This window comes from Gekko japonicus, unplaced genomic scaffold (assembly GCF_001447785.1).
Source record: "Gekko japonicus isolate JY-2015 unplaced genomic scaffold, Gekko_japonicus_V1.1 scaffold260, whole genome shotgun sequence".
Classification (NCBI taxonomy): Eukaryota; Metazoa; Chordata; class Lepidosauria; order Squamata; family Gekkonidae; genus Gekko; species Gekko japonicus.
In genome coordinates, this window is record NW_015162483.1 from 1,306,613 (window position 1) to 1,328,126 (window position 21,514).

At 39.0% G+C, this 21,514-nt stretch overlaps 1 protein-coding gene across 1 annotated transcript in view; it reads right to left on the reverse strand.

The window, feature by feature from the left end:
- Positions 1–20,549, reverse strand: part of LOC107105868 (adhesion G protein-coupled receptor B3) — a 436,732-nt gene extending 416,183 nt beyond the window's left edge. The window contains exon 1 of the mRNA XM_015405914.1: positions 19,796–20,549. Within this exon, the coding sequence (XP_015261400.1) occupies positions 19,796–20,549 (754 nt within the window). The remainder of the gene's footprint in view (positions 1–19,795) is intronic.
- Between the last annotated feature and the right edge of the window lie 965 nt (positions 20,550–21,514).

A 21,514-nucleotide genomic window follows, 5' to 3' on the forward strand; every position in this document is an offset into this window, starting at 1 on the left:
CAATGTATAAAATCCACATTTCAAATTGTGTTCTAAAATAATCCCTCAACTGAACCCTAGTTGTTGTGTGGCATAGGAGGATGTTAGCAAGGCTCAGCTTTCCATAGCACAATTCTGTGCTAAAAATAAATAAATAAGGTGCCAAAAATATTGTTCTTGCCATGCTCTTAAAGGGAAAAAAAATGACAAATATCATTGGAACAAGAGGTGTTAGGAAACTAGATGAGTATGTCAATTAAACAAGCAGAACACAGAGAAGGACCTATATTGAAGCTCATGCATGGTCTATTGGAGGAAATAGGAGCACCAGTGATGAAGGCCAGCTGCAGCTACCAAGGCTTCCCCCATGAGCCAGTGATGATATAAGTACAGACTGCTTTATAACACCTTCCTTGGGGAAGTGATGTTAGTGGAGTCAGGGAGGGAAGGCGGTGGGGAAAAAGAGAGAGAGAGAGACTTGCCAGGTTAATTTGGCTTGGATTCTCTGGTTGACCCCTTGATCCAATTTCCTTTAAATTTAGTGAGCCTTTACTGGACTGGGCTCCTTGGTATTTTGGTATAATTTGGTTAAAAAACAGCACCTCCAATTTCCCAGAAAATATCTTCTATAGGGAATAATGCCCTCCCCCACATTAGAATTCAAAAAATAAAAATCCAAGTCAGAACTGCGAAATGATAGGTGGGGACCCTATACTCCAAAATACTGATATGGAACGCATTCCCCAAATCCAAATCCATTTTCCCCCAAGTGCAGATCCCTACTTATGATAGAAGGAGGAGGAGGATTTATATCCCACCCTTCACTCAGAGTCTCAGAATCACCTTCCCTTCCTCTCCCCACAACAGACACCCTGTGAGGTAGGTGAGGCTGAGAGAGCTCTTTCGAGGACTGCTCTTGAGAGAACTGTGACTGATCCAAGGTCACCCAGCTGGCTTCATGTGGAGGAGTGGGAAATCATACCTGGTTCTCCAGATTAGAGTTTGACACTCTAAACCACTACACCAAACTGGTTTTTTTGAGACTAAAAGGGAATGAAAATCATTCAAATCATCTTGCAATGAAATCATAAGCATTTTCCAGTCTAAGCCCACTGAAACTAATGGGAGTAACAATAAGGTTGCTCTGTGAAATAATTAAAAACAGCAGCAGCATTTTTAAAGTAACAGCAATTAATTATAACTATAGGTTAACAGGAAAACAACAAATCAAGAGGGAAGCAAACTATTCACCAATCAACAAAAAGTTTGCCTCACTTGGGTCCTGTTCACACGAGGCAATTTGGCCCGGGAGCAGGACAGTTCGAGGGCGGATCAAACCAGTGCGATCACACCACAACATCTGGGAAGCATCGTGCTTCCGCCCCCGAACTGGACCTTCCCGGGAAAAAGCGCCTCAAGTTGACACCACCTACCTCGGTGGTTCAACGAGTAGACGCGCTGCAATCTGGGTGTCTGATCGCCGGCGCTCCCTTGCGCCGGCACAATCCCGGCCCGGAGCCGAACTGCGCATGCTCCGACATGCGCAGTTCAGCCGGCACCCGGTCTGAGCCATGTCTTCTCCCCGGCGTTTGATCGCGCCGGGGAGAAACGGCGCCGTGGCCAGGGGATCCGTGGGATCCCGCCGCGGCGCCTCAGCGTTGGCGCGGCTTTTAAAAGCCGCACCTCAAGAGACTTTTTTCCTGTCGTGTGGCAGGGGCCTCGGTACTGCAAAAATATCCAGGGATGGCATCAAGTGCATGAAGAGGAGATGGCCGCTGAAAAGACCTTATCCTTTTTTGCCTACATAATCTCTAAATATGGAAGCATAAAGAAGGGCCTGATATGATGATCTGGAAACTTACACTGTGTAAAATCAGACTGTATGTACTGATGTAAGAATGACCTTGTATTAATATTATTCAGTGTGTTTCCCAAAACTACCAAAGCAACCAACCAATAAAATAACAATTATCTGGCCCCTTCCGCGGGCTGCCTTTGCCACTCATTCATTTAGTCAGTATGTGCTATTGTAAACTAGAATATAGCACTGACTTCAGTTTTAAGGAAAATACACTTTTCAAATTTAAATTCAGATTTGAGTATATTCTTTCTCTAGCAAACAGTTAGTCATTTGTGGTTCCTGTGAATCTAACAAATTATGCAAATTCCAGATTTATTATAAAATCTATTCAGCTTACTAACTGAAACAATAAATGTTTTCCTTCTTAACCTACAACATAGAAACATAAGGACCGTAGCAAAGTTTGAACCTTTCAATAATTCAAGACTCCTGGTTCAAGAGCTTAGCTCTTTTTCTGAGTTTGTCCAAAGGACAGAAAGCAAGGCAGACAGTTAAGATTTTTTCCTATATGGGCCTTCTCTAGAGACCATGCAGAAAACAGTGGGATTGAAAGCACTGTCAGTAGAATTAAGTGAGCCATCTCCCCCTGCAGCACACTGAGCACTCCAAAAATTCTGCTCCTGAGGGTCAAGACAGGGACCCTCAAGCAATAGCATGTAGTCTGCAATAGGAATGAAGAATCAATGAAAAATATCACTTTCTTCTCCTCTGCCAACAGGAGTGCCATTCTTGCATAATAGCACCTTTAGATTCAACCCAATAGATTTTAGTATACAATTTCCTTGATTTTCCAAAATTGGCAGACATACCTCCAGGCACAGACTTCAAAAGCCTATAAAATAAACTAGTGTGATTTGCTGTTACTTTGTTGTGAGGGGGGAGGTTGGGATGATAGTACATATTAGAAGGCAAGAAGAAGAGATTAGATTTATACCCCGCCCTTCACTCAGAGTCTCAGAGAGGCTTACAAACTCCTTTCCCTTCCCCTCCCCACAACAGACACCCTGTGAGGTAGATGGGGCTGAGAGAGCTCTTTCTTTACTTGTTTATAGAGTCTGGATCTGCAAAACAAAAACACTACAGAATAAAAAAACAACATGTCTCCTTAAAAAAAGGACCTGTCTACTGAAACTGATAATTTCATTTAAAATGCTGTTTTATTTTTACTGTGGTGGCTTGCAAATCGTTGGCCATTGAAAAAAGTAGATTTTAATATGTATACTGCAATCTATTTTGGTAGATGTTATATCCTGTAAAGACAACTATACATACACTTGCACAGAAAAGTTATGTCTAAGAAGTGTCCATTATTTCTTTGGTGTAGTAGTTAAGTGTGCGGACTCTAATCTGGGAGAATCGGGTTTGATTCCCCACTCCTCCACTTGCACCTGCTGATGTGATCTTGGGTCAGTCACAAGCTCTGGCACAGCTGTTCCTGAAAGAGCAGTTTGACACAAGTTCTCTCAGCCCCACCCACCTCACAGGGTGTCTGTTGTGGGGAGGGGAAGGGAAAGGAATTTGTAAGCCGCTCTGAGACTCCAAGTGAAGGGCAGGGTATAAATCCAATCTCTTCTTCTTCTTCGGCCACTTCTGCACTGTCATTTTTGTCACTCGTTTATCCCTATTGCTTCAGGGTTTTTCCCCTCAATGTGTTTTGCTCTCTCTAGTAGTCCCAGAGGGAACAAAACACATGTGGAAAGGGGGGGCGAACCCAAAGCAATAGGGACAAACGAGTGACAAAAATGACAGTGCAGAAGTGCCCATTCTTGTCTCTTTAGCCATGTTCACCTGTTTCTTTAGATATTTTATTTCATTATCCTTACCTCTTTTTATATATTTTTGATGCTGCCCCAACTTCTGTTTGGGAATTTCTCATGCAATGAGCTGACATTTTTCCTTTGTCACTAATCTAATATATTTTTTCTCATTTGTCTCTTCTAAACTATCAATTTTATGTTCCCTCTCCTTCCACCTGTAAAGCCCTTTTTCTTATCTGTGGCTGGCATAAACTAGGCATTTCTTTTCTTCCTTCCTTTCTTTTTCTCTCTTTTCTTTTCTTTCCTTTTTTTTTTTTTGCTCCCTTATCTTTTGCTTGAAAGCATTACCTACATATTTTTGTTTGGCTGCCTCCAATGTTCTGATATTCTTATCATGTTCCCCTAAACTAGAAGCTGCTGGGCGCATGGTGAAATATGGGTGGTTGTATTACAAGCAAGAAGTAAGCATGCTGCATTACTTTTTTGATTCTTCCATCATTTAAGTTTTTTAAATAAAGTCTGTCCTCAAGTATTGTACCTACTAATCAGTATGGGCATTTAAATACTTCTATACTGTTTGTTGCAGGTTTTCAATGCTGAACATGAATTTATAAACTCACTGAACCACTTAATATTTTTGCATCCTCCATCCTTACATTCTAAGAGGCTTTAAAGCATTTTTTTTTAGTTATTACTATCAGGTCCAGGCCCATAAAAACTTATGGCACAACATTTTTTTAGGATTTAAGAAGCAACGAGATTCCTTATTTTTGTGAAAAATATACTGATCATATCTCCTCTTTTCATATACAGAAGCTCTTCTTGTAAAATCCCCAATGTATGGAAATATTCTATAACAGTTCCAGTTTTTAAGAAGGGCTGTAGATCTGATCCTACATGTTACCAACTAATTAGCTTACTTTCCTCTTTATGTAAGCTTTACATTTCATATTTGTACTCAGAGTTCTGAACTGGGTTGAACAACAGGAGATTCTGGGCTGGGCACTAACAAGGTTCAGAAGTAATTCATCTACCATGGCTTCCAAAGATTTTTGCTCTTCACACAGAATTTGGCCAAAAATCATTGGAAGCCAGAGCTTGGCTTTCTGTGCTTAATTTAAAGGTTTAGCTGGTCTTTAGTGAGAAGGGGTACCTGCAAACACTGGACTGGATCTTGGATGAAAAGCTGATGGACCTTGGTATAACATCAGATTTGATTAAAAGTCATGGGAAACATGAGATTTATGCTCTGGTTATAAAATGAATTCTGAACCCTAATGATCACACTTCCAGATTCAGAGCATGTCATGTTTGTTCCTCTCAATCGTTGCATTTCCCCTCCAAAAAATATTTCATTGTATGCATATTATTTGACTGTCCCTCAATGTCCAAGGGCCTTCTGCTTGGCTAAATTAAATGCTAGTCCTTCTCAGGTTCGCCAGGGTAGATTTATAAATCTCTTGTATTCTGATCAAATCTGTCCATGCCCTTAGCTAAGACTGATATATCTTTTCATACTCTTCTCAAGAGTCCACTTTAAGAAGTTCTCAGAGCTCTTTTTATTCCCCTGTTTTTAGTTTTTAGATTTTAAATGTTCAATCTCAGCTGCTTTAGATTTTCTACTTTGGTAAAAACCCTAAAATTACTTTATCTGTAGCCAATTTTTTTCCAGTCCTTTCATCCTTTAAGTCATAACTATTTTTGGTGCTCAAAAACATTATCTTGTGAAGCTTCGATGGGAGAAAGGAAAGAAAAGATACAAATTATATAACCAGAAAGGAAACCAATAAACTATACAATGTGAAATCAACTGCGTACTGACCAAGAGCTGTAAATATTTTCACCTGAGCCAATTACACTCATAAGCCTATACATTGTTTTTTACAAATGAACATTTTGCAATGGGCTCATATTAAAAGATAGTCAAGTATAACAAGATGTAACACATGCCATAGCACTTGTATTAATCCACAGAGTACAAACTATGTATTCCCAATCTCATTAAGCACATCTTCTACAGGTAATCTCGATTGCATTGATCACATGTGCTTCAGCATCTGCTTGCACATTTGGGCTCACTAATCAAAACTAAATCACCAGTTATTGTTGGTCATTTTACCCACATTTGGTGATATTCTATACCAAGTTGGGGGCATGGACGGCAGACAATTGGATGTGTTCCATCCCCTCATATACAGCTGGATTACAGGCATGGTTTTGTACACAGAACAGCAGTTGTGTGGGCAGTAGCTTCATACTGCATATTGTATGCTCACAAATATGGTATCAGCTGAAGGCCAGAGCTGAGCTGCTCTGCCAACAACTATTTTTTTAAAAAAAGAAATTTACCTTCCATACAAGTAATGTTATTGAATTTCCCACTGATAATTTAACTTGGTCACAAAAAAGCATAACACAAATGTAATTGCTAATATATGAACAAACCACTGATGCATTGTAAATTTGCACTTTCTCTCTGTACTATGGCCTTCTTTACCTTGTTTTATATTTCTTGTTAATAATAAATACAAATAATGCCCAGCAGAATACTACTGTGACCTTTATTTTATTGCAGTTATGACAGACTTACAGAAGAACAGCTAAACCTCAACTTGAGATTTAAAGAGTCACAACAACTTTGAATCTGGATGCTTTCATAGAGCCCATACTGTATGACTGGGGGGGGAAACTTAATAAAAATTAATTCCCTCAGAAGAAAGAACTCTTTTCTGAATAAATTACTTGCTGTGTATTAAAATGTTAAACCAATCATTCTCCTACAAATTAAAAATGAAAACTGAACACTACAATGCTGATAATTCCAGATGATAATATCAAAAATGACATGAGAGAATTGACAAAGACATTTGAAAACTTGATACAAAAGAAATAAAAATACCTTATAAAATATTACCATGCTGCTGTCAAGATTCGGTAAGTACAACTGCCCTAGGAGTTTAGTCGTAGCTCTTTAAAGCAAATTAGTCAATTGTGAATTTGAAATGTGAAGCCACCATTTTCTTATTTAGCCTTTCGAACATTTTTTCACTCACTCAAAGGAATCAGGCACAGGATACTCCAGCATACCTGCTATGTTTGGTGTAGTGGTTAAGTGTGCGGACTCTAATCTGGGAGAACCGGGTTTGATTCCCCACTCCTCCACTTGCACCTGCTGATGTGACCTTGGGTCAGTCACAAGCTCTGGCACAGCTGTCCTTGAAAAAGAGCCGTTTGTGTCAGAGTTCTCTCAGCCCCACCCACCTCACAGGGTGTCTGTTGTGGGGAGGGGAAGGGAAAGGAGTTTGTAAGCCGCTCTGAGACGCCAAGTGAAGAGCGGGGTTTAAATCCAATCTCTTCTTCTTCTTCTTCTTCTGCTATCATGCAATCTAGTACACTCTACAGTCCATGTTGCTACTGACTCAAAGAAATTATACAGCATCTGCTCAGGCTACTGGGGCAATAAAAATGAAGGCTTAATTATTCATATTAGAATCAGGAGAGTACCAAAAGCAAAACACTACATTCATGGGCAGGGAGAAAACTAGTCCCCAAGATATTCCATGAAATAAGAGTGCAGAAATGGGATTAATTACTTCTCACTAAGGACCTAATTATCTTCTCCTGTTGTAAAAAGTGTGCTGTAGTGCTTAGAACTGAATTAGGATCTGAGAGATCCATGTTCAAATCACCACTCTGCCACAAAACTTTCTGGGGGATCGTGGCCAGCCACACACTCTCAGCCTAACCTACCTCACAGGCTTTAGTGGGGATAAAATAGAAGAGATGAGAATGATGTAAGCTGCCTTGGATCCCCTTTGGGCAGAAAAGGGGGGATATAAATGAATAAAATAAAAACCATGTTTTAAAAAAATTCAACAGCCAATGAATATTTTCAGTGAGCTGTACCAATGAATACATTCTGCTAAATGGAAGCCCTGTTCCAAAAGAGGAGGCCTCATTATGGAAGGAAGGTCCTCAACAAAAGAGAACTAATGGGTTGTATCCAGTAGTGGATTTCTTCTTCTTCCTTTCCAGTGCAGACCTCAGAGTTGCCTTCATGTTGTTCCTGGGGATTCCTGTCCTCCAGAGGCAGCATTTGAGGGAGTATTTCAGGCTGCAGCAGGACAGGGGAGGTGAGAAGCCCCATTCATCTGGTGGAAATCCTTTCTGTCACAGGAAATTGCTACTGGATAGAAGTCTTTGGCTTCAATCCAACATCTATTACAAAAGATGCTTAGTATGAAAATTGAGAGACATTATATGTCTATAAGGCCCCCTCTTTTTAAATTTATTTTAATTGATTTTATCAGCAGTTTCAACACTGTTTAACAATCAGAAGGGTTACAGAAAGAAGATTGAAATCATACATAAGCAGATTTAACAGTTAAGATGATAATTTGTACTAGGGTACAAATGTGAAAACTTACAAACATTGAAACTTTTTTGGTTTAAAGTACAATCAGAAGAAAAGTAAATTCCTAAATATCGGGTTATTTGGAATTATCCCACTGTTTTCTAAGTAACTGATCATAGGAAACCATACCGCCTGGAACCACTTTTGGTATTTTTCCGACTGCAATGCCGATGAGTTATATGTGGTCCGCCCATAAATGAAGCATTCCCAATTTTGTTTTGCCAACAGGTTAGTGTAGGGATGTTTTTTTGTTTCCATTTTTGTGCAATTGTTATTTTTGCTAACATTAATAAAGTAGATATTAACATTTCCCTGCTTTTGTTACTTACAGATGTGCACCATGTCTCCAAGAAAATGGAATCCAGATTGCAAGGTAAGTCTATATGTGTTTATGGTGAGATTTGTTTTATTACCTGATCCCAGTATTTTTTATTTGAGGACAGGTCCACCAACAGTGAACAAAATCTGCGATGGCTCCACAATTTTTCCAACATTTATTTAAGATTTTTGGATTTATTTTGTGTAGGACAGCTGGGGTCATATTTTAAACAAGGTAAATCTAATGTTAAAGATATTCGATGTGTTGCTAGGAGATTACTAAATTGAGTTCCAGTACTCTTCTGTAAATGTCTTTTGACAGTCTAACTTTATTTCCTTTTATAAGAAGTTTATAAAGCTTGCCTATCATTCCTTTAATTTTTCCGTTTGAGCTTTTTAGGATTTGTTCGAATTCATTAAGCGGTCTAGAGAATATCATATCTTTTTGAAGCTTATACAGGAGGTCTTGAATTTGTAAATATTGAAACCAGAAGGTCTTCCCATTTAGTTTATTTTCTAATTCCAGTTTGCTTAGAGGGACAACTTTTTTTGTTAAGTCAATTAAACACAGTATACCTGCGTCTCTCCATTTCTGAAATGCATTCTTTTTCTGGCCCAGCAGGAACCAATCCTGGTTTGAGAAAGTAGAGAGTTGGGAGATTCTTGGTAAAATATTTTTTTATGTCAATCCCAGATTTCCAAGGCAAATTTGAGGAATGTATTGTTTATACTTGAAATATATTTTTTGTTGTGGTTACTCCAATATAGTTCTGAAAGATAGTATGATTGAGTTTCTGTTTCTTGTATTTGTTTCCAACTAATTTTGCTATTGTTGGTTTGGACTCGTACTATATTGTAAAGGTTAGTTGCAACATAATATGTAAGTCTAAGAACTCTAAGCCTCCTTTTTTGTTTCACGTGTTACAGTGTTAAATTTGATTCTTGGTTTTTTATAGTCCCAGAAGAAATTGTTTAGGGATTTTTGCCATTTTCTAATTGTTGCATACGGAATAGAGATTGGAATTGCCCTGAATAGAAACAAGAATTTAGGTAAAATGAAGCTTTTAAGAATAGTAATTTTGTCTGCCCAAGTAAAACCTGATTTATGCCATTGTTTTAATTGTTTGTTTATTTCTTTGTAGACAGGTTGAAAGTTGGTTTTTACTAGGTCTTTAAGATCCATAAGCATCTCCAGTGAGATGTCACCCATTCAAAGGGGAATTTAAGCAGTTCATTTTTTTCCGTTTCCACTATTAGGATAGGGAAGATTTTTGTTTTGGTTACGTTTACCTTCAAGCCTGTCAGGTGTTGTATTTCTTGAAATATCTTTTGGAGGTTTGTTAACAAAGAGTTTGGTTTAGAGAGGTAAATTATAAGGTCATCTGCATAAAGGCTGATGGTATGTGTTTGTTGTCCTATTGTCATGCCAGTAATCTCAGAGTGCTGTCTAATTGCATTTGCTAGAGGTTCTATTGCTAATGTGAATAATATAGGTGACATTGGGCACCCGTGTCTGGTTCCTCTATTTAATTTTATTGATCTGCTTAGAGTGTTGTTTATGCTGATATTGGCTGTGGATTTGGAGTATATTTCTTTTATTTCATTTTGAAAATTTTCCCCAAAGTCCATTACTTTTAGTACTTGTTGTAGGTAATTGACTTCGACACTGTCAAAAGCTTTCTCCAAATCTACTGTGAGGATAATTGTTTACAATAAGATACTATGTTCAGAGTTCTATGGATATTATCAGTCATGCATCTGTTCGGGATAAAACCTGTTTGATCAGGGTTAATATATTCTGCTATGATTTTTTGTAGCCTTTTGGCCAGTACTTTTGAGAATATTTTAGCATCGCAGTTTAGCAGTGCAATTGATCTGTATGAGCTTGGTGATTCCTTGTCTTTATTTTCCTTAGGAATGGTAATAATATATGCTTGTCCCCATGACAGTGGTTTACAGACTTTGGCTTAGGGTTCTGATAGATCAAAGCTAAAGATTTTTAAAAATTCAGGGGTGAAACCATCACAACCTGGTGCCATATTGGCTTTTAGGTGTTTTATGGCTTCAGTAATTTCTTTCGAAGTGATGATGGAATCTAAAAATTGTTTGTGTTCAGGTGTGAGTTCTCTGCACAGATTTTTCTCCAAAAGTAGTTTTAATGTCTTGTTTTGGGGGGTTGTTTGATGTATATAATTTTTTATAGAAGTCTGCAAAACAATTAACAATTTTATTCCGGTTGGTATGTCTTTAGTGTTTTGAATCTTTAATAGAAAAGATTTTGCATTCAAGAATTTTCCGATTTACTCTCCATTTTAAAAATTTGAGGATTTTTCTGCCAAAATTTTTTTTTCTGTTTCAAAAAAAGAATATTTTTCTGAATTTTGGCTGTTTCTGTACTTTCTAAAATTCTGCATTCAGCTAACAATTCATTGTAAATGTTTTTGTTTCTCGTTTTTTGTGTGTGTAATGTTTCCAACCTTTGAATTTTTTGTACTATAGTACTGATTTGGATTTCCTTTTCTTTCTTTATTCTAGTTGCTAAAGCTATCAGCTTCCCTCTAGTTCCTGCTTTGAAAGCTTCCCAGATGTTGAACTCGTCCACCTCTCCATTATAATTTTCTTTGAAATAGTTAGCTATTGTCATTTTTATGTCTTCCTTGTAAATATCTCTTAATAAAATGGAATTATTTAATTTCCATGTGTTCTTTCTGATTGTCATTACTTTTTTGATAGCTTTTGATAGTTTGCATTCTATATAAGTATGATCAGACCACACGAATGAGCCTATAAGAGATTCTTTGATTCTATTCAGTAGTGTTTCTGAAATTAGGATATAATCAAAACACGTGTATATTTGGTGTCTTGGTGAAAAGTAAGAATAGTCTCTTTCTTCAGAATGAAATTCTCTCCATGCATCATGTAGCTGGTGTGTTTTAAGTATCTCTTTTAAGGCCGTGTATTGCTTTTCTTGTTTTGTATTTTTTCTAGATCTATCCCGATGATTGTCCGCTATCTTGTTAAGGTCCCAGCCTATAATTACTGCACCTTCTTGAAAATATCTAAGTTTATTTAAAGTTTCCTCAATGAATTGTGCTTGTTGTTTATTTAGGGCGTAAATGGATGCTAATGTTATCGGTTCAGAATCCAAGATGCCCTGCACAAAAATATATCTACCCATAGGATCTGCTGTTACTTTTTCACATTTGAAATGCAATGAGTTTGCTATCAAAATTGCCACCCCCCTTACTTTATTGGTACCAGCAGCATGAAATTGTTGGTCATACCATTTTGTTTTGAGTACCATTTTCTCTTTTGCCTGTCAGTGTGTTTCCTGGCAAAATAATATTTCCAGGCAAGATTTTAGAATAAAGGAAGTCAACCTTTTTTGTTTAATGCAGTTGCGTATGCCTTGGATGTTAATAGTTCTTATTTTGTATGTATCTATCATTTTGTACATTTTTAATTATAATTATAATTTATAATTGTTATTGCAATTTCCCCCCCACCTCTATTCTGTTGTTTACCTTCCTCTATGCACCATGTCAATAACTTCAAGTTGTGTACTATAACTCTGTACAACAAAACTTATACTATAAAAATACCAGAGAGCTTTAAAAATAAAAAAACAAAAATAAAAAATCAAGCCTTGTTATACACTTTACTTCGTGTTCTAGATTAAGAGTACCCTATATACTTCCCTCTCTCCCTTCTTGTTTCACTGTGTTACTTCAATTTAGCATCCCATTCTTCTTTCACTCTCCTAATCTTGTCTTGCACCTATATAAATTCCTAACCACTAACTATTAAGAACGGTTGTAAGTATTAAAAAACTCCAAATTAAAACTAACACTCACCCAGGACACTAGAGATAAAATGCCCTTCCCCCACTCTAAACTCTGAGACTTCTAAGACATTTCTCTTGATTTATTCACTCCTGCTGTCTGGAATTAAGAGAGAACCACCAACCTCTTCCCCTCTAGCTAGACAGGTAAGGAACACAGAGCTATCCTCTTGTAGTGAGACCCTCAACACCACTGGGGACTAAGAACAGTCCTAACCCACCCCATTCCCTCTCCCCTTAGAGCTAATATAGGCAAAGAAAAATAAAATTAGCAATAACAAAGAACTGCTTGAAATGTGCACAGAACAAGCCGAGAGATCATTGTAAGTCAACAACAGCTTGTTATGACTCTTCACCGCGACAGTCACACTTCTTCCATAATTGCTTCAGGATGAATTTGCTGCCTCGGACTTTGCGGCAAGGAAGGTGAGAACTGTAACTTCCTTTTTGGGGAGCATTGCTCAAGCTCTTGCACCGGGGCCAAGCGGAGGGCTTTTAAAGTAGCAATAGCCAAATCTTCATCCCAGATCTCGTCTCTTGAGCCATGGTGTGAAAAACGGAGTCTTGCCGGGGTCACCCATCTGTACTTAATGTTCGCTGCAAGGAGTTTTGAAGTAAAGGGTTTGAGCTCCCTCCGCTTTTGCATTGCTTCAGCCGGCATGTCTGGGAACACCTGTATTTCTTTACCCTGGAATCGTAGGGCATCTTTAGCTCTTGCCAATTCTAAGATCTTTTTTTTTGTCCTGAGGTCCCCAAACGAGATGACAATGTTTCTAGCTTGCTCCCTGGCCGGATTGTTGGGGAGACCTTTTTGATATGCATTAGTGATTACTGGGGCAACACCCTCCTCAAGAGCAAGTTCTACAGCTAACCAGGAAGACAGGAAGCACCTTAGCTCCGTTGTGTTTTCCGCGTCCTCCTCAAATCCACAGAACTTCAAGTTGCAGTTTTTAAGGTCAGACAGACTCAAGGATCATTATTTTCTCTTTAATTTGGACATCCACCATCTCGAGAGCACGTATATCTTCCTGTAGTAATTTTGCCTCTACCCCTACCTTCGCTGAGTGATTGACTGAAACTTTAATTTCTTCTAATTGAGCCTTAACTGGCTCAAATAAGGAGGAGAAAGTCTCTAATAGTCTTTTCTCTAAGTTTGAGATGGAGATATTAAAGTTTTCAGTGGTTAGAAACGGTTAGAAACAGTCCCTACAGCAGCTGGGGACCGTGTTTCTGCGCGTCCACCATTTTGCTTTCTTCCGTTACTTTTACAGACCGAGTTTCTTTTCTCTATATCACTTTAAAATACACCGGGAGAGGTTTAGAAGTTGGTTTCCCTTTCACACCCCCAGGCTGTGGCATACTTTAATGAAGAATCAAACGTTCAACTTACGGCTAAAATTAAGCGAGGGGAGTATGGAGACGGGAGCACCAGGTTCAGGCAGCCACTATCTCGAGTGATTGCCACACATCCCAAGGCCCCCTCCATGACTGCCACCTGCCCAGTCTCAGAAGGCAGAGAAACTCAAAGCAGGACCTTGGAAGATGACTGCAGTGGTTGGGTAGGATCATAACAGAGTACGTGTTCCTTCCAACAGGTTGGTCCCAAACCATATAGTGCTTTAAAGATCAATAACAGCACCTTGATTTGTGCCTGGAAACAGACTGGGAGCCAGTGTAGATTGGCCAAGACTGGAATGATATGGTCCCTGTGATCCACTCCAATCAACATCCTTGCTGCAGCATTCTGCACCAAATGAAGTTTCCAAACACTTTTAATGGGCAGCATCATGTAAAACACATTGCTGCTTAAGAAGGAAACTGCCTCACCATTTATGCCCCATGGCTTTGAAGTATCACATCCCCAAAATTGTAGAGTTGTTAGACATGTTCAGAGATACATGTTAATGTATAAAGAAGAAAGTGTTTGGGAGTCATCTTGATTAGCTCAACTGTACAACACAGTGTGTATGTTCTGAATTAAATAGACTCAGAAATATTGAGAGTAAATATTGAGAGTAAAATATTTCTGGAGCATTGCTGAGCATGCAACATGTTTTGATATTGCCATGGACACCTGACCTAAATAGAGTATATCCACGTAAGAGAAGTTAGATTATATTCAAATAAGAAAGATTGCAGTGTGTAAAATTTGTGAATCACATTAAATGATTCAAGTTTTCTTGTGTGAACTAGGTTTTCAATCCTCTGCCAGTCAGCTTCCGGTGTGGGGAGACGTGTTTGAAGAAAGCTTCTGAATTTAATTAAGGATTTTCTAAGTTTTTATAAAGTTTTATCTGCATCATAACTCAGCAAAGACATAATAACTTGCCGTACAACTCCCAGATGGCCGGTCACTAACAAACTGACTTCTGGAGCTGCCAAGGAAAGATTTTAAGTGGGAGTAGAAGAGGTATCAGAGTAACCTTGAGAGGGAGACTCTCCCAGTTAACTGGAAAAAGCCCCCTGACTTAAGAGGTACTGAATTCCTTTGCTTGCTACTTACAAGACTGCCTGCTTGACTTTTATCTTAAGTAGCTCTTGAAATTCCTGTGAAAGCTAACAGCAAGGAAGAAATACACCTGTGTTAAAACCTATTGATATTACTTTTGGTTTTGCATTTACTCCTGTATACATTATAGTGCCTCCTCTAATGGCAGATATCTCTTTAACATCCATTAGTAAAAAAAGGGCATGCCCCTTTATGGACGATGGCTTCACACAGTGGCATTGGGGGTCAGCAGCAGAGGCGCCTTCCTCCCCTGTGTTCTTACACTGCTGTCCCCCATGGCTTGCTCACTTGCCCATCTGAAATGGAGTGCAGTCAGGATCCCCTACTGGGTGAGATTAAACCCTCTTCTATTTTTCAAAAAGTTTTCAGATTTTTCTGCAAACTTCAGAAGGGGGAGTCCCCCCAAGTTTTCTGCCTCCATGGCCCTGATTGAAGAATCCACAGATGGGGCCACATTGACTACTAGGTATATTGATTATAAGACTTTTTTGTCCTAAAATACTACATCTGAAGTGTATCAAACAGACCAACTTCAGGCGTTTTTTGGAGGGAGGGTAGCCTTTGCAGTCTATACTACCAGAACAATTCTACTGTCACCACCGCTGAAAAAAAAGAGTAACTTGGTTCTGAGAATGACTTTGCCGTCAGTAGGCCTTGTATGTTCATCATGTCAAATACACAATCAGACATATACGCAAAACAAACCTTTTCCTCGAATGTTACTTTGTGATTTTTTAATTATTTTCATACTCGTGTTATGTGTCATGTACCAAACAGAAAGCCAGAAGTAACTGATGATAATCGATATACATATACTATCTATGATCTATGTGGTTCAAAGGTGGAATCAGCTGCCTAGAGAGGTGGTTAGCTCCCCTTCACTGACAGCTTTCAAAAACAGCCTAGACGAAATTCAAGTATACCTAATGAGCACACAATTAAAAAAACACACAGCACCACACCCCTAGAGAAAGAAATAGAAATTACATACATTGGTTTCTAGTAAAAGAATGTGGAAGCTTTGTTTTCATATGAATATGATATAATATTTATTAATTTGAAACATTTTTATCTCAACTTTCCAACCCAATAGGGCCCTAAGTATTTGCTTAGTAATGACAAACAGTTAGTGCAAGTAAAAACACACTTGAAATAGAAATATATTTTCTCCTCAAAGTCTGGGACTCCTGTATTTTAAAACAACCCAAAAAATCTAGTTTTCACTAGCTCTGCATTCTACTAGGTACATTGTCACAAGCACTGAGTCACAATTTCCACCTATGTCAAAAAACAAAAATAGGTAGAAACATGTATTTGGCAAACATAATTGTCACCCACACACATCTTCATTTCCTAAGTACCCTGTGGTTTAACTGGGATGGGTACTGAAAGAAGCATGTATAGCAAGAGGAATGACAGCTCTTTTGCAATGCAAATTTAATTGTTCCCCAAATATAGCAGCTGAGGAAATGACACTACAAATGCCTATACTGCATAGCCTCTGCATTCACTGGATTGCTGTTTCATCTAAAGCTCTGTGGGAGTGATAAACCCCAATTTGCCAAAGCATGATAGCTGTCAGCCTAATCTAGAATACTTAACGAAGAGATACAGAATGCAGGGTTGCCAACTGTGTTCCCGGTAGTTGTCCCTTTAGTATTTTGATCTGCAAGCAATTATCAGACAATATTATTTAACTTCATGACATGAAAAGCTTCTGCTGCCCATTTTCACATTAACCCTCTATTAAAGGGAAAGGACTTCTTTCTCTCCCTGTCCAGTTGGCAACATTGTACATAAGTAACTTCTGGAACACGAACATAATGATTGCTAGCTATCTTCTTTATCCCCCAGTATGACAGCTGACTACATCATTGGTGCGCATGCACTGCTCTGTGGGACACAGAACTCAATTGTGGAGTGTAACTTGATGAAATTGTGAAGTATAAAATGTAAGAAGATAGCACAGTAACCTATTACTCATATTAGCCGCCTCTAGACCATGTATTCCCTAACACCATCGCCTATTTTCCCCCAGAAGAGAAAAAAAATTAAACCTGTGTTTACAATGAGGAATTTCAGACAGACAATATAATCCGAAAGAGGAACAGTTCCCAAACGGTTTCTGGTCTGTCATTTCAGACAGAACCGTTTTAGAACCGGTTCCCTACCATAATATATTTGTAATTTCAGACACAAACGCTTCTGTACCGTTTAGGAAATGGGGCTGAAGTGTTTTACCTGTCAACCGCTTTCAAGTAGTCTTCAGTTTCCTCTCCCGGTTCCAATGTGCTTTTTCCCGCCGTTTTTCGCCTGCGCAGGCGATCTCCAGCTTTTTAAAAAAAACTTTGCTTTATAGCGCTATACCGCTATAACGGAACAGCAGTATATCAACCCCATTGGAATGCCTGGAGTGTTTTGTTATAGTGCTATAGCGCTATAAAGCGAATTCAAAAAAAAAAAGGCGAAGATCGCCCGCACGGGCGAAAAATGGCGGGGGGGGAGGGGGGCAGGCTGAAATGGCAAACCGCTTCATATCCAGCTCTTTACCGGAAGGGGAAAGCCATGTGTGAAATGGCAGCCCTATACCGGTTTACTCCATGACGGATAAAAAACGGCTTCAAAACGGGTTAAAAAGGGTAATGTGAAATTCCTCATTGTCTTCCATTTAATCTTTATTATGAGTCAACAAAGAACCTTGCCAGCCATTTATCACACTTTTCATCAATCCCAAGACTATCTTAAAGCATCCATCACAAACATAACTAGCAAGCTCTCTGTAAAACCACCCATTCTCCTCCAATTGAGTTAACAGAAAACTGGCCTGCCAGCTGCTGCTTTCCTACAAAAACTGATATTTGGAGAGTGGAGCGGGTGGAAGAAAGAATGTGGTTTTCCCTGTTGCCATTAGGAATGGGTTAATGTCCACAACTGTTCCCAAAAACAATTACAGCCTTCAAATGCTAATAAGTTCCCATGTCTCTCAGACACTTTCTGCAGTTTAATTGTCTTAATAGTCAGCTTCAAGCATCACAATTTGGGGGGAAATTTCTTATTCTAAGGGACATTAATTAGCTTTAAATGATGTTAAATACCATCCCTGCCGTTACAAGGGCTTCTATGGGACTTTACAAGAAACAAGCATTTGAGTAATTTAAAATCACTTTGCAGCCCTCATCCCCCAGCTGTAGACTATATCTGGAGAAACACTGACCCACAGAAAGTCAACACAAGTCTTGTTCCCATCCTACTTTAACCTGTATCTCCTTCTCCACCTGCCCCCCCACCCCAGAGATCACTAATCTTTAGCCTCCTTTAGCCTGAATATAGTGGCAGAGAAAACTCCCTCCCTGCCCCCATCCCTTAAGAGTATCTTTGGCAACTCAACAGTTAGAGCAGCTTCAGCTATTCTTCTCCCACACCACTCAGCCTTGGCTGCCCTTAAAGAAAATCCTCACAGAACAACGTGTCAATTTTGCATTCCTTTACAAAGGCAACTTCTATTAGGGAGACCAGCAGCTTGGCTCTGCCTCCCCATAGACAGAGAGCTTTGTGACCATGTAGAAACCAGGGAGAGAGAAAACATTTCCTGCATTAAAATGCAACCTCCTTCAGCACAGGGAGCTATGCTTAGATAGGGTGCAGATTCTCTCTCCACAGTCTTCCTTTCTCTCTCACATACAAACGCACATATACACTCCCTAGTTCCATATGAAATTTATATAATTTCACAGGAAATAACCAACCTCCTCATTTACACACTTTCTTAACTATATTAGGTAATGTACATCTAGATATCAGATCATATTTTCCTCATACTTCAGTATATTTAACATGTTGCATCTCTGAACTATAACAATCCTATATTTTAACAACTCTATTTTTATGTCCCAACCCTTCTTCCCTATGTAGCTTTAAGGTCCAGGTGGTTATTTTTCTAAAATTTTCCTACATCCAGTTCTTCTTGCTCTCTGTATGTCTACAGGTGGGGGGAGAAGGCAGGAGAGAATGAATGAATCTTTATGATCAATAGATACAGGTGGCAGCCAGAAATACCTGACACTTAGTATCAAGACCTGACATAGCTCAAAGGTTGCTTTGCTGTTTTTTAATAGCTAGCATTATGAAAATACAACCTCCATACCTGCATAATTATTTCACTTTGATACCATCACCTCTTATGCGACTTTTATTGCTGGTGTGCTGGGGGCAGAGAACTTGCTCTCCTGGGGCTGTTTCTCTATGGACAAGATGAACACTTGGTGAATTTCTCCTCTGTGCATGTGTGTGCATGTGTGTGCACGTGTGCAACTTAGGGTTCATGTTCCTTTTCACAAGTCATCAGCAAAGATGCATAATAGATGTTTCCTTATTTCAACATACCACAGAACACATCTCCCATCTCTACCTTATTTTTTAAAACATTTTTTGAGGCAACACTAGTTGCTTACATCCCTGTCCCATCTTTCTTCCACCATGGAACTCAAGGCAGCAATAACAGGTTCTCCTATCCAGGCATTGACCCATCTCATCATGCCTTCTTCAGTGAGGTTATATACCTCACAATCACACCCTTGGACCAGTAGTGCCAGTGGCAACAGCTAACTCTGTTAAACCCAAAATATTTTTAGCTACTGACTTAAACGTAATCAGGATTGCCCTTCACCCTCAACCTCTGGTGTCCTGAGCACTTTGAATGTGTAGAACTTTATTCAGGTTGCCCACATGCCTTTGGAAATATCTTCCTTGCAAAGCCAAAACAACAGGATTTCATGTGAATAAACATATGGTATCTGGGTGGTTGCAGTGAGAACAAGAGAGAGATAGTAACTTGGTTTCCATTCTATTAGCATTATTGTAAGCAGGGCTGAGAACAAGAACAGAAGTCCTCAGTGAAATATGAGGAAACTTTTCCACGGAGATTAAAATGAAACAAAGCACTGATATCAGATTAAATTTCAAAAAATTAAATCCTTCCTTCTGGAAGAAGTCCAGAGGATGAGTGTCTGCAGACCTTCAGGGGGGGGGAGGGAGAGAGAGGGTGGGGACAGAGATCAGGGGAATCAAAAGCAAGATAGGGCTTTTGAACAATTAAGACCTACTAAAGAGTACCTACCTTCCTTCGGTGGCCGCTTGGCTTCCCTGGTAAGATTGCAGACCTGGGTGGTTTGCAGCTCCTGGGTGAGACAGCCTTCCGTCTGCTCATTAAGGGGCAGTACTACATTATTGAGCAACATCAGGGAATGGTCATCTCCTCCCCATTCCCCCAAGTGCTGAGGGCAGGTGCATTTTGTATACATGATCCCACAAGATTCAGTTCTCCCATTCTCAGATTTCAAGCAGCTCTCCAGCCAAGTGCATAAAACATGGCAACCAAATTGGCTTGGGCTCACCTTGTTCAATACCAAAAATTCAAAGAAAGATTTCTGATCATCTTCCTTTTTGTATAATCCTACAAATTCAAAGGGGTAGACCCGGCGTATCTGAATGAAATTCTTATCATATTGAAGAAATACAAAAGCATTCTTGGAATCACAGAGCTGCATTATAGAATGATTATTCTTCAAGAGATCCTTAATTTTTTCATGGGAAAAATGATCAAACTGATAAGCCAGGAGAGAAAAGTTAGAGCAGCTGAAGTCCTTTTTGGAAAATTTCAGGTAAATGCTATATTTGGTCGGATCTGGATTTTCCAGCGTCCAAGTGCAGTTTGTAAAGTTTTTGGGAAACATTTCGCTTACAGAATATGATCCATAAATGACCCCCTTCACCAGCGTTGAACACCAGAAGTCTTGGCCAGCATTAAATCCAAACATAACCAGTAGATAGGTGGAAAATATATAAATCAGCAAATTACGAACAGCCTTCATCCTATGTCATTTGGCCTGCAGGAAAGGAAAGAAAAATGCAGGTCGAATTCTCCATGCAATGAAAATCAAACTCCTTCCAGTATTTCTGCCAGATGTTTTCAAGATTTCAGATAGATTTTTTTTCCAAATGGCAGGTAATTTCTTTTTTGAATTATATCACATGAAAAATTAGATACTGTGTGAACAGTGCCACCATGTGGCCAATCTAACTGTCAAATTCCCCACATTCTATTTTTTAAAAAAAATATAACGTTTGTTACATTGTTAATTGAAATGTCCCCTCTTGTTTAGTACATATTCAGCTTCAAAGGCCCTCCTTTTTAATGCTTAATTCACATTAAAACCCAGTGGTCTTAATCTGTTCACAACAGAAACATTGATTTTTAAAATAAGGAACTTTCTATACATAAAACAATTCTCAGTCCTAACGAAAAACCAGGAACAGCTACTATTCTATTACATCATCTCTGTTAGGTTTAAGAGTAATTGTGATGAGTTATATTCTTGAATGAAAAATGCACATTATTTTTTGCTATAGATGGGGAATTATTTCCTATGTGGTCACATGCCATTGCAGTAGCAACCTGGATATACTAAGATCTCATTTTTAAAAATAAGAATCTGGGATGATATACAGCAAGATCCAACCATTTATTAAAATACTGGAAGTATTATCTTAGCGTAAAATATGCCTAGTTAGACAGCAAGAACTTTGGCTAGCTGTTAGCAAGGCTCAGATTCACAATTTTGAACACTAGCATTTCTGCATGATCCAGCCTCTTGGGATACATGAAGAGGATCTATAAAACATGCAGCCAAAGACAGCACTGCTGTGCTTGGATGGCCCTCTGAATATGGACATGGATTAGGTCTTCTCAGCTATACCTTGCCCTTTATTACTGTTGATCTTGTTTTGCAGCTGTGTTGGTTGACAAAGGAGATGATCTCCTCTTCTCTTTACCAGC